At 38.2% G+C, this 13,547-nt stretch overlaps 1 protein-coding gene across 1 annotated transcript in view; it reads left to right on the forward strand.

Annotated features, from left to right (window-relative positions):
- AGPS (alkylglycerone phosphate synthase) overlaps positions 1 to 13,547 on the forward strand; it is a 61,072-nt gene that overhangs the window by 4,868 nt on the left and 42,657 nt on the right. The window contains exons 2-3 of the mRNA XM_059820391.1: positions 7,133 to 7,222; positions 11,292 to 11,382. Coding sequence (XP_059676374.1) covers positions 7,133 to 7,222; positions 11,292 to 11,382 — 181 coding nt within the window. The remainder of the gene's footprint in view (positions 1 to 7,132; positions 7,223 to 11,291; positions 11,383 to 13,547) is intronic.

A 13,547-nucleotide genomic window follows, 5' to 3' on the forward strand; every position in this document is an offset into this window, starting at 1 on the left:
CTACAGAGCGTGCTGAGAATTCCCTATGCAATAGGTAAAACAGTGTTGTCTAGGAACTGAGCTGATTTTGCTTGAGCAAGTAAATGGCAGACAATTGATTTCTTCATTAACTTGGTTTTTTAGATAGTGAAGCAGATTTCCTGGTTTTGCAAGCTTTCAAAAAAATACTTCTCGAAGGACTGATCTCTAGTGTTTGAAAAATCTTTAAGTGCTTGTTCGTTTACTGCCTGAAAGTAGCTGTGTGCATGCATTTTTGTAGTAGAGCAGTCTCTTCAAAGATAAAAATGAAACTGGTGTGAACTGAAGTAATAGGTGGAATAGAGATAGCTTCCAGTAAAGTATTCTGTTGCATAAGAATGATCATTTGGCTAAGTGTATACTGAGAAGCATAGGTATAATGTCTTGGCTTTCCTGAATCTTTAATTCACCCTAATTGACTTAAGCTTTCTATGAAAGAACACCAGAGAAATGCCAATTTCCTTATTCCTTGGGGCTTTGTTTATTACAATGTGGTGAAATGAAGAGTAATGAAATAGTCAAGGCTAGGAGCATGTGTATGGAGAGTTTAATGTTTGTTTTATCAGAACAGGTTTTTTTTTTTAAAAAAAAGGGCACGCTGTGCTTTGGAGTACCTAAAACCTTGAAGTCTTACTTTATGCCTAAAATCTTGTGTCTGCATTAGCTGCTTGCTGTAGATGTAAATTGTAAATAGGAACCCAGGTTTGTGTTGCCATATCCGATATTCAGCAGACAGAATAGCAACTGAATCAGGTGTATGTGCAGCTGCAAGTGTTTAGCTTAAAGTGAGCTACGGAACCTGAATGTGTCTAAGGTTATAAAACAGATGTTATGTGACTTGAGACTTGCATGTGATTATGTTTGGTTTGCTTCAGGGAAGAACATCCAAGAGGGAAGAAGTATAAGAATTACAAACACGGTAGATACTCCCTGCCTGCAGCATGGTGGTGTTCTCCAGATAAATCGTGCTTTCACAAAGCAGTTCTTGAAGGGATTTCTTAGGCTCCATTCCCTTTCCTAATTTCCAGGCACCTGATACTAATTTACTACTGGCTTCAAAACCACTCTGGAGTGGCTTGCTTACTTGGTTGAGGAGTGTGACTATATAACCCAGAGAGACTGCTCCAGACGAGAGGGAGAGTGACCTTCTCATATCACCTGTTACTGTTTGGGTGATGTCATCTTGTTGTAACTCCTTAGCACCATACTACTGCCTCAGTCTTACTGCACCCATGTGCTGAGTTTTGCAAGAACTCCACAACTTGCACGACTTTTTTGCATTGTTACATTAGGCAAATACTGGTGCTTTAACCCATGTGGTAGCCCTTAGAACTGCCACTTCAAACTCATTTCCAAGGATGTCCCAGTTCTTGGATCATGGAACAGGAGTGTCTGTGAGTATTTTCTGTATACATTGTTTTAATGCTGAGCATCAGCTGGTGATTGAATTGGAAATGCTGGTGGTTATTTTGAGGAAATCGATGTGAGTGTCTTGGCTTTGCTCCACCTGAGTCACGTTGATTCAGCTGGGTTGAACTGCACTTTTGTCCTGCTTCTCTGAAGAAAATACATGAAACTGTCACTTGTCCTCTGAGTAAATTAGCCTGTTTGTCTAAGTTTTGTGTATAATGTACCAGATATTCAGATTATTTTGAAGAAGGGGGAAGTTCTGTTTATGCTTAGATGGTATGTCTGTGTAATGAGGCAATTCCATTCTTTGTTAAATCACATGATGCTAATGTTTGGAGTTCATTCATTACTTTATCTTGGTTCTGGTATTTCATTGAACATAATCTCATAACTTCCTAAGTGAAAAAACTTTGTGTTTACTTCATATGTTATAATATCAATGTGCTTTAGACCTTGGAAAACAAAAGGCTCTGTAACTGTTGATGATACTTTTCTTTTGCAGCATGAAACTCTTCTTGACTGGCAGTTGTATGTATTGTGTATGTAGATGTCTGATATGCACATATGATGTGAATTTGAAACTACTTAAAAATTATATCAATGGTATAATTTCCACGCGGGTTGAACTTTGGATGCTGAGCTTGGATACCTGTGGGAGACCCTGTGTTTGTTCTTCAGTTTCCTAGGGAGAGACAAGAACTTTTTGAGCCAGTTACCGTGCCTCTCACTAAAACACAAGATTTGGAGAGTGCTGGCAAGTACAGTTTTGTTGCAATAGCGTGGGTCCGGAGGCCTCCGCCTGCACAGCTGAGTCACCGGATGCCTTGGGAGGACTAGCTCAGCTGCTGGGCTGGGGGCCGCCCTCCTGCCCCCCTCCCCGGAATGGGCATCCTGCCACCTCGTGAGCTTCTGCCTAGTTTGTAGGCACCTTGATGGTTCTTTGAGGGCTTAATATAGTGCTTTGTGCTGCGACCTGAACAGCGTCCTGCCCAGTGTCTCCTTGATTATTCCATAGCCAGTTTTTCGGAAAAATGCAGAAAACGCTTGACTTGTTGAACAAATATTTTGCTGTAAAAATCCTTATTGCATCAAGTCAAATGAGTATTTCAGCGTTGGGCATTGTAATGAAAGTGAAATATTTAAAATCACTTAACCTAGTCATACTGTTTTCAGCTCCTATTGTCACTGTTTCCATGGTAACTTGTTTTCTTTCAGTTTTTTCCCTTCAGGCAATATAATTTTGTGTGTGTGTATATATATATATAAAATATATACTTAAAAATGTTAAGTGAGCTTTGCTTTATAGTACCTCATACACTTCAATAGTGAGTTTCTGCTTTTAAGCTAGAAGGCAAGAAAGAACTGGTTATTTCCTACTATTTCTGGCTAAAATATACCATATTTCTGTCAAAGATAAAAGTAGTGTTAGTGAGCTTGATGTTTTTTTGAAGCCAATGTACTGAACAGGAAAGGTGTTGTCTTTAAATGAGACACTTCAGATACAATACAGAGCTGAGTAACAAGGTTTAAAGCAAGAATAATACTAAATGTTGATGAGTCTGTCTTTGCTATACATATTATTGGAAAGGGGGCTGGGAAGAAAAATAGAAGGGTGTGTAAATTATGTCTTGCAACATATAGTCAACTGATGTATTCATGCTACACATGTTCTAAGCCAAACTGTATTCAGAGTATTCATATATTATACCGGGTATTCAGGGTTTTTTTTTTGTTGTTTTACCACTTAGCAATCAAATTCTTGAATTTTTGAAGAATGAGGATAGAAACTATTACTGCAAGGGAAATTTTGTTTCAGATGGTACAAAATATTGAAGTGTTAGAGGAGACGTAATTTGTAAAAGTCTATGTAGGTATAATGGTGATACCTATTAGCTGCAGATCAATGTGTAGTTTCAGTGCCTTGGTCTCAGACCTAGGATTGGACACATCGAAAACTCATACATGGAGGGAGCTTTTAATGTGTGCTTAGGTCTGCAGATGCTCAGCAATTCTTTCTGCCCTTTATACTCTTCTGGAATATGAGATTCTGGAAATGAAAACCTTGGGAAATGTAGAAGGCTACATCGATTGCTCAGTCACAACTTGGATCATTCCTGAGAGCCGAGGTAAACATGATGCATGATGCTAATCTGGCAGGCAGCTCTAATTGCCATACCAGGGCATTACAGAGGGCAGTGGGAGTTCTGTGCTGGAGCTGGGGTGTGAAAAGCTTTTTCAAAGGAATGGTGACTGTATAAATAATGCTGCAGAAGGGCAGGATGAAAATGAAGAAGGAGGAATGCTGTTACAACACTTAGAAAAAGACTTTTTTCCTTGCTTGCCTTCTGTTTCTTATTATGCTGTCAAATTATAGTTTTAATTTTCAAATGTAAGCTAGAAAGATAAGGAAATGCAGAGCAGGCATATGTGTTACAGTGTATTTCCCTTACGTGAGGGAGCTGGGGTAGGGAGGCAGACCTGGGGAAGAACAGCATGCTGCCTTGGCCTCTGTCTTGCAGAGCTGCTTGTGCCTCTTCTGAATAATATGTCAACTAATATGTAACACTCTTCCAAAAAGTTCTGCTGTAGTCTTTGCATTATATCAGTATGACATTGACATTGCCTCAGTAGTCAGGGAGGCTTGTGGATCTTTTCCGGATGTCTCCGGCTTTCCTCTGTGCTGAAGGTAATTCTCTTGAGTTTTGAGGTTCACCAGCTCTTTCTTGTTCATGAAGAGCATACCTTTCAAATGGTATGCAAGAAGATCTAAACAGCTTGGTCTTCACTGCAGGCCATGTCAATTACAAATCAGAACTGAGTAATCAGTCTTTCTTTTAAAATCTGGTCTTTTTAGGCTTCTTTTTAGGGAGCTGCTTGCAGTATTTCCTCTGACTTGTTCTTAGTGTGTAGGCGTGAAGTGCTATGAACTACAATAAGTAACTCAAACAGCAGTTCTTAAACTGGCAGTACTCTGCTATGGTGGAACAAGAGAAAGAATAAATGTAAGATGACTCCCTACAAAAACAGCCCTTCTGTCTCCAAGCAGAAACCTTAGACTTGCTCAGTAGTTTTGAATATAAATTAAATGCTTAACTTTTTGTTGTGGTGTTTACTTGTCACAAAATATAATACTACCCATTATGTGGGGGTGGGGTGGGAAGGTCTCCTGACTTTGTGTTAAGAGGTAGCTGAGATGTTTTAGAACCAGTTGTTTTTCTACAAATGTGCAAACTGTTATATTAGATTTAATTTAATTATTCTCATCACACCAATAACAAGAGCTATGTTGTCTGTCAGAGTAAACCTTTGTGTACTTATTTTATTCAAGAATAATTCAACCTGAAAATAAACTCAGAGTTAAAACTCTAACCTCTGTTTTGTATTTTAAAGCCTGATGAAAGCGCCAGGTAGTTTAACACCAACCCAGGAAAGTAGGCCTTTAGAAAAGGCAAACAACTGGGAATGCAGTCAGCTTAGCAGAAGGGTCTTTGTTCAGTGCCTTAACTAATAGTACCTCCCCTGGATTTTGTGGGAAGTATCTATCTGTACTGATATCAGGACTAATGATAGCTTCAAAGCTGTGCTTTATCAGTGTATCTCATGTCACCAGTTCCTTTAGAGCCTGTTTTTTGTGTCTTTGATTGTCTCCAGCTTTGCAGCTAGTTTCTCTAGCCTGTTTCATGCATTGTACTTGGCGTACTTATTTTGGCACTGCCTTCAAGAGGACTTGCCTCTCTAAATTGGGGGGGGGCTGCTTGAGCCTTCTTCAAATTTCACTTATTAACATCAAGTCTGTTCTGACTTTACAGGATTCAACAAACTACAGAGATCAGGTATATAGAAATACTACGTTTAGTCAGCAGAGGGAGAAATCTTGCCTTGAGGAGGACTGCAATGATGGGGATTTGAGGGGAACATTTAGTTTAAAAAAAATAAAATAAATGCCACTTGAGTTGGCCAATTCTATGTCAACCTGTTTGCAGCTGGGATCAGCTCAACTGTGTATGGCTTAGTGTCTTTGTGGAATTTCTTATAAATATATACAATATTTATAAATATACATATGTAAAATATAGGAACAGGTGTAAAAATAGGTAAGACTGCATAACATGTATTAAGAACACTCTTTCATAATCTGTCATGTCAGTGCAATAGCACAAGGCATTCATGTGCTATTGAATGTGAGTGGATCCTTGCCCTTTTCTGAGTGAATACTACATGTGTAAAGATTGAGTGCATCGACAGAGGAGGCAGCCAAACAGAGGAGCTTCTGTGTGTGGATAGCTGTCTGCACAAACAGTTGAATTTTGGCTGAAATTTTAGAATCAGTTCCTCAATGTGGAAGGACAACATAGACTGGCTATTTCACAAAACTGTATCAGTTACCGAGTACTGAAACTGCTCTATAAAGTTTGCTTAAAGTGCTAAATTTGTCAAAGGCTTGTTGAAATGTCTGATTCAAACAATTGTAATGAAATACATGTCCATGTTTTTTTTTCATTTGATTAATTAAAACCTTGTGTACAGGCAGTTTGAAGAAAATTAATTTTAAGCCAAGTCTGTTTAATTATAGGCTGCTGACATACTGTCAGTGTTATGTTAATATTATCTTTCAAATGAAGTCCTTTGGTAATCAATCATCACCCAGTTACCTTTTATATAATGCTGGAGTTATAACTGACTTGAGGCAGTGCTTTCTCTGAATTGCAAGGTCTTTTTGAAATGGTGACCTCAGTCATCACCTTACTCTTACATTACACAGTCAGAGTAAGAGCTACATTCACTGTATATAGTGGAGTGAGGTAAATAATCTGTTTTCAGACTCCTTTAAGATGCCTTTTTATTAACTAAAACTCAGTTTTTAGGTTAGTAATTAATTTCTGATGTAAATAAATGGCAAACTTTTTAAGCAAAGTTAGATTAATGTGTAATTACTCTTTGTGTATCTCTGAGTCTTAAATATGTTTACATTGATATACTTCTGACTTTATCATAATTAAGAGATCCTCTGTTTCGGTATGGTTGTGCTTAAGGTATTTTAATTCTGTGGTTGTATTTTGGCAGTGTGTGTGTTTGTGTTTTCTTTTTATACTCCCTTTCTTATGGTGGCATGCTTTGAGGTCTCATTCAGGTTGTATTTGCTATGTTATTCCTGCAGTCCTTAGGGTGGGTTTTTTTTGACTCTTCAAAATATATTTTCAATCCAAATGTGTTTCTGATAGTGTCTTATCAAGTGAATGTTAGTAAGAATGCAGTGGGATTACAGTAGTGATGTCAAACAACTAAAATTTAAAATTATTTTCTTGACAGATAATAATAATAACGCTAAATGTCTTTTTCATCCTGAAATCATTTAGCTATTACCTATTTGTGTGTTGGTATTTATGTATAGATTTAAAAAGAAGCATCTTTCAAACCTTGCTCTTGCCAATTTGAGACTATCACCATACAGTGTGCATTGACTTAAGCTGGTTGTTTTTGTAAAGCATCTTGTCTTTCAAGTCTTAGCATGCAATCTGAAAGAGTAATGGTTGTGGCTGCAGAATGACTTTTTGCTCTATATTAAGCTGTGCATTTTTGATATGTACTTGATTTCTTGAATTGCCATCTGATAAGACTTTTCCAAAGCCATATAACTGCAACTCATTTTGGGCTTACAATATGCTAACATTTTCACTTACATGTTTTTTTTTTCCCCTTTAAGGCAAGAACTTCTGAAGTGGAATGGATGGGGATATAATGACTCCAAATTCATCTTCAATAAGAAGGGTCAAGCAGAATTCACAGGAAAAAGGTAAGCTGAAAATTTATATAACTGAAGTAACTTCTTTAGTGATTTTATTGGAAAGAGTTTAAAAACTGCACTGTTCAGTTAATCAAAAGAAGGCAAAAAACCTTGCTTTATCGCATAGAATAGGTTATTAGTTGTTCTGCATTTAACATGTTTACTGAATTCTGTACACAGTAGTCTAACGTGTAGTAAAATAGACTGTGTGGCTTATTGAAAGTTTTATTAAAAGTATTATGAGGACAAATTAATGCGAGTCTTCTCTGTAACTTGATATACTCAGTGCATTAAACTTCCCTTGGAGAATGGAATCAGACTGAGAATCTGCTCCATGTTCTAAAGCTTTAGATAACATGCAGCAAGTCAGTGCAGTTTTGCCAGTTTTGACAATCTCTTGAGCATCAACATGTTGCTTTATTAAACTTCTAATTTGTGTTTTAGGTTTCTTAACCATTGTGCATGGAGCTACTTTATCCTCTGAGCTTAAAATTAAAAACTGCTCTTCAGCTGTATGTTCTATAGTGGCAACATTTCTGATTTATTATCTACTAGCCCTTTGTACAGCAAGCTTATTTTTCTGAGAAATGTTTTTTTTTTTGAGGAAGTGACATTAAAATTAAGTCTACTTGGGGATCTCTTAACTTTCTTCCAGTGGGGTTTAAGCCTGTCCCTTGACATCTTAACTGTTTTTTTTCTGCCTCAGTGGAAAGTAGTCTTGCAGTCTCTTCTCTGGTTTAAATGTACTTTTTGTAAGAGTAAACAAAAAGAATGGGGAAGAGAAATAAATCTGAATTAAGTACTGTCCTTCAGGGAAAAAGTCCTTCCTGGTCTCTGAGTTTGTGTAAACTAAAATGAGCTAGTTTGAGTCAAAGCTGCAAAAACCTAACTGGGATGTTGAGCACTTTAATCCTTAATTTCTTAATTTTCAGGCCCAGATTAAAATGCAAAGCCTTGTCTTAGGCACTTGAGTTCACTGTGTAATATTTAGAGAGACCTTGGTGGTCTCTCTGCTTTTGCCAGAATTCTGACTCTTGTCACTTTGTCACTTGTTCTTTCATCTGATATCTTTAGTTTATCTGGGGTAGGTTATGCTGCACAGAGAACTTATGCAGTGTGCTTTGAAGGAAAAATTCAAGTCCAGCTCTTTACCTTTTTTTTTTCAGGAGGAAGCATCAAGGCTGCTGTTTGACTGAGTACCAGTCACTGTTCTAGAATGGGGGTAGAATGGCTTTTTTTCCCCCCATCTGCATTTTCTCCCTCTTAACTGTTAGATAATATTAGAAATGCCCTGTTGGGCCACACCAGTGTAGTTTCTATGGAATAGTTTGTCGTAGTGGCAAAAGGAGAGTGTTTGAAGTGAAAACGGGAGAATAGACATCTGCAAAGATGTTGTAGATGCCTCATCCTTTTAGTATCGACCTACAGATCTGTTGGCCACAAATTTGTCTAATAGCTTTCAAGTCTGCTGATAGTGTCTGCCTCTACAGCCTCCCATGGCAGCAAGTTCCAGGTTGCTGTTGTGTAAAGTACTTGTGTTTTAAACCAAGTATCCCTTACTGTGTTGCAGGATTAGGTGAATGATAGTTCTTCAGCCTATCTACTGCTTTGTTGGTTACGTAAGACTCAATCGTATCATCTCTTCCACTTTCCCTCCATGCTGAGGAGTCCTGGGCCCTTTAGTCTCCGCTTGTAAGGCCCCTTGGTCTTTACAGTTGCTGTTCTTTGAACCCTCTCTAGCTCTACTACATCTTTCTGGAGATACAGGGACAAAAACTGCGTGCAGCACTCAAAGTGTAGATACACCAGGGTTCTACAGAGCAGCAAAAAGAGAGAAACTGTTGTCTGTCTTATACCTGCCTGGTTGATGCATAACACTGTTGGCTGCTGTTGTATGTTGTCAGTGAAGATGCCATGATTTTTCCTATACTGACTACCAGTCTGATTCTGCAAAATATGCAAGTAGTGCTTTTTTTTTGCTGTTGCAATTATCTACATCTTGTCTTCCATCTTCATTTTTTTGCTCAGGTTTTTAAGGTCCCGAGTTCCTTCCTATCAGTGTAGTATCTGTCTACCCAAAAGAGCTTAGTACTATTCACCTGGTTGGAGAGTCCACTGATGAATCCAGATCACTGATGAGGACATTATGTAAAACTGGTACCAGTGCTAGTGTGTGGCAAGCTGCACTCCTGAGTCTGTCTTGGACAATGATCAATAAATCCTGCCCTTTGCTTCTTATCTTAACCTTATCTTAATCCTGTAGAAGAACCTTTCCTTCAGTACTGTAGCAGTGTATTTTCTTAATAGCTTTTGGGGTGAACACCTGTGGGAAGTATAAAGGAGTGTGGAATTTAATGTTCATTGTATCCCCTTTATTCACTTTCTGTTTTCACACCCTGATAGAACTCCAAGGGTTAGTGAAACAGGATTTCCCTTTGTGAAAGCCGTGTTGACTTTCCCAACAGACCATGCTTTTCCATGTGTCAAATGATCTTTTTATTATAGACTCTATCATCTCCTCAGGGATAGATGATACTTGCTAGTCTGAGCAGCTAAACGTGTTTCTTGAGAGGGGTGTGGTGAGGGGGTCTTTTGGGGGGCTTCTTGCACCAGCAACATACATACAAAACTTGTTTCCTGAGCAATCATGCATTGCATTCTGTGCAGTAAACTCACTAACTGCCTCTATGCTGTGATTTCCATCTGTGTCTTGACTTAAAAGTTGTTGGTTTTCTGATAGCTTTAAGTTTGTCCTTTAAGTGATTAAGGTTACCCTTGCAAGCTAGCTATAGTAATAGGTTGGCAATACCAAAAGTATATCTGGAGAAGAAAACACACCAAGCTGACTTGAGACTCTCTGTACCTTTGTTGCAAACTCCTGATGCAAATGCATTAGACTTTTCATTGCTTATTGCACTTTCCTTTTCATAGAATTCACTTAACTGTTTCATATGGGTATATAATGATACAATAACGGATGTCACAGGAAGAACAACTGAGTGCTGTCTTCCAAGCTGAAGAGTGTAGCTTGAGATGAGATACGGTTGTAGCCTTTTATCTCTAGGAACAGAGCAGGGTTTGGTTTGGGTTTTTTTGCAATAGGGGAACTGGGAGGTAGTTGACATGAGGAAAAAAAAAAGGAATTGAGCTTTCTGTGTAATAGGTGACTTGGCTGTTGCAACCAGCTCTACAACTGTGAAGGACAGGGTCATAATTGAATTAACAAACAGTGATTGAATAATCTTAGAAGGAAGACCCATGAGGCATAATGCAGTGACCCAGGTGCAAACTATAGTAAGGATTCTCAGCTGCTGAAAGCTCTTAATACCAAAGAAAGGTCCTTTTTCTCGTCTCCTCAGAGAATGTTTGTGCATACATAAACATGCACAAGGTGTGTGTATATGTACACAATTATAGCAATAGTTTCTACCTGTTTGAGTGTGTCCCCAGCCTTATTTGTTTTCATGTGTGGTGCACATGTTCACAAACAGCTCTTCTGTCCCTTGTCTGTAAGTCTTCATCTGTCACATGGCTAAGCTCTTGTCAAAGAGTTTGCGATAGAAGTAAATTCACGCTGCTTGACGGATTCTGATGCGTTCTGATGATGGGGGAAGAATCTTTAACACGGTTTTTCTTCAAAACATGTAAGGTGTACGGAGCTGGGTTTGTGTGTCTGAGACTGCTGTTGTTTACATTGCAGTGTGTCCATACACACATGGGCTTTACCTGTAACAGAGATGTAAACTGTGGCACTGCTTTCTGCACTACTGAAAGGGAGAGACCTTTCTTAAAAGTAAAGAAGGGATATCTGAAAGCCATATGCCACAATTCCCAAAGATCATGAAGGAAAATAATACCTAAGATGTTAACAATTTATGTGATTGTGTGAAGTACAGAACAGTTAAATACAACAAAATGTGCAGTTGCATGAAAACTAAATGTGCAGAAGCTTTGCAGGCTTGTAGGTAAAGAATTTGATTTAAAACTTAACTATTTGTGCATACGTAGAATCGAAAGAAGTGTATCTGACATACAGTCTTTTAATTTAAAATGACCCTATGTAATATTGACTTTTCAGGTACAGATTAGGTGGTATGGTATTACCAACTTTTAAGGAATGGATAGAAAAAACCTTTGGAGCAAGTCTGGACCACAAAACTACCTCTAGAGTAAGTAAATAGCTGAACCAGTTCCTTTAAACATTAGTCTTGGTAATAATCAAGACCACGTTGTTAAAGATGATTCAGCTGTTGTCCTGAAGGTCACCTTGCACATGATTTAAATACAGTGTATTAATACCTCAGTTTTTGAGAAAAGTGTTCTACATGAAATGTTCAATGACTTAACATGACTTGTGGTTCCAGGTTAACTGGTAGTACTTTTATTGGAATGAAAGTGTCCAGCACAGGGAGTTTTTTTGTCCTTGCTTGTAGATTGCTTTTCAAGATTGTAGAAACTGTTAGCCTAGAGGGAGTTGTTTATGCAACTTCACTGTATCTTCTGTCTTTGTTATCATGAACAACACTGAAGTTAAATTGTGCTGTGTTTTCAGTGTATTTAATGAAATCCAAGTTCTTATTTGACACTAATTTTTTTACATGTCTGGGTGCTGACAATTGGCTACCAGAATACTCAAGATTGAACTGAATGTTTTCAGAAAAACAACACATTTGGAATGTTCTGGGTTTTGTGAAGCATCCATATTGTGCTTCTCAAGAAGAGGAACTTGTGTCTCAGAGTCAGGAGACCTGACTCCCTTCAAAGAATTCCTTTGAGACTGCAGGTTCCTGACTAGATTGCTTTCAACATCGCTTAAGCAGCTGGCTATGCTTGTACAGTGACTATAGCAACCCTGCTTTGGGTAACAGTTTTACCCATTTCTTCAGTGAGTTCAAGATTGCATTTTCTCTGAAGTAGGTAATCTCATAGAGCCTGAAAACTTGAACATTTCTTCAGTCTTCTGTTAATCAAGACGTTCTTTCATCTGCTATGACTTGCAGGATCTCCATCTGCCAATGTATTTTGAAAAAATTCATCTTGATGTGTTTTCCTTGACCAGGATTGCTCTTAATTGGCAGCTGCTTTAATTTGCTGTGAGTAGAGGTCCTGAGAAATGTTGTTGTTCCCTTTCTACATGTAGAACAAAGTAGAGTCAGAGGACAAGGGCAGTTTCTTGAATAGTATCTTGATTCCACAGCACGTCTTGCAAAACAGTTCTTCAGGATATCTGCCAGCAATGTTGAATGCTTGTGCCCCTCTGGTTCTGATGTTCTTGTTGCAATCTGAAACAGACAGACTACCTTAACACAGAATAGGACTCCAGTCCTAGAGGAGTCTCCAGTATGTATCTGGACTTCTCATAGCTATTCTCAACTGCAGGCCCCCCATTTTCATGTCTCTGTCATACTACCCAGTTTATATTGCAGGTTGTCATGTTATACTGTTTTTCTCACCTTCTGTGATCATTAGAGCATGAAGGAACTCAAGTATAGGAACAGCAGTAGGAGAGGAATCTCTTGGTCCTTTTTTTTTCCTCTATCTCATCTCTTCCTGACTCTGTTTTAGAAGACTGGAGGGTTCCCTGATGCATGCAATTTTTCTGTTATAATTAACAACAGGAAATGTACCTGCTTCTGTGATGCTCAAGGCCTGATGATGTTTTTTTCCTTTTTTGGTCTAGACTTAGTGCAGACAGCAGTTTAGACCTAGTTCACATAGGCTTCCTGTCTAGCCTTTCAGTGCACAAACCTTAAAATATTTCAGTCCCTTAAGACAAAATAAAAGTATATTTTTGTTTGGCAGTGTGTGTAAGATTTATATGGATGAATATTAACTTTTCAATCTTGAAGATGAAAACTAAAGGGTTAAAATACTTGTGGAAGAGCGATAAAAATTAAGATACTTAAACCATCTGCAAGGAATTGTTATCGCTTTTAAGTAGTTTGTGTCCGTCTTATGGAGAACAAAGATCTTCCAGCGCTTGGTATTCAACTTGAAATTATACATAATAGTCCTGTCTATGGAAATCCATGAAGAAACTGAAGTTTAAAATAGCAAATGTAAGCACAGCTAGCAGGGATTTTTTTTAAGTGGTTTAAAAATCTTTATTTGGTACCTACTTGTTTGTTTCTCACATTTCCTAAGTTTCTGTCCGAGCTCTGCTCTTTGGGTTAGCAAAGAGCACTGTGTGAATGTGCATTAACAGCAGAATAGTAAGAGCTAAGAGCAGCAATCCAAGACCTGACTTTCTCTGTGCTTATTGTGACTACTCCTGAAAATCATGATCTCTCAATAGTGGTATACCTCTCAAATAAGCAACACTTAATCTCAAGTT

Source organism: Gavia stellata, chromosome 8 (assembly GCF_030936135.1).
Source record: "Gavia stellata isolate bGavSte3 chromosome 8, bGavSte3.hap2, whole genome shotgun sequence".
Taxonomy (NCBI): Eukaryota; Metazoa; Chordata; class Aves; order Gaviiformes; family Gaviidae; genus Gavia; species Gavia stellata.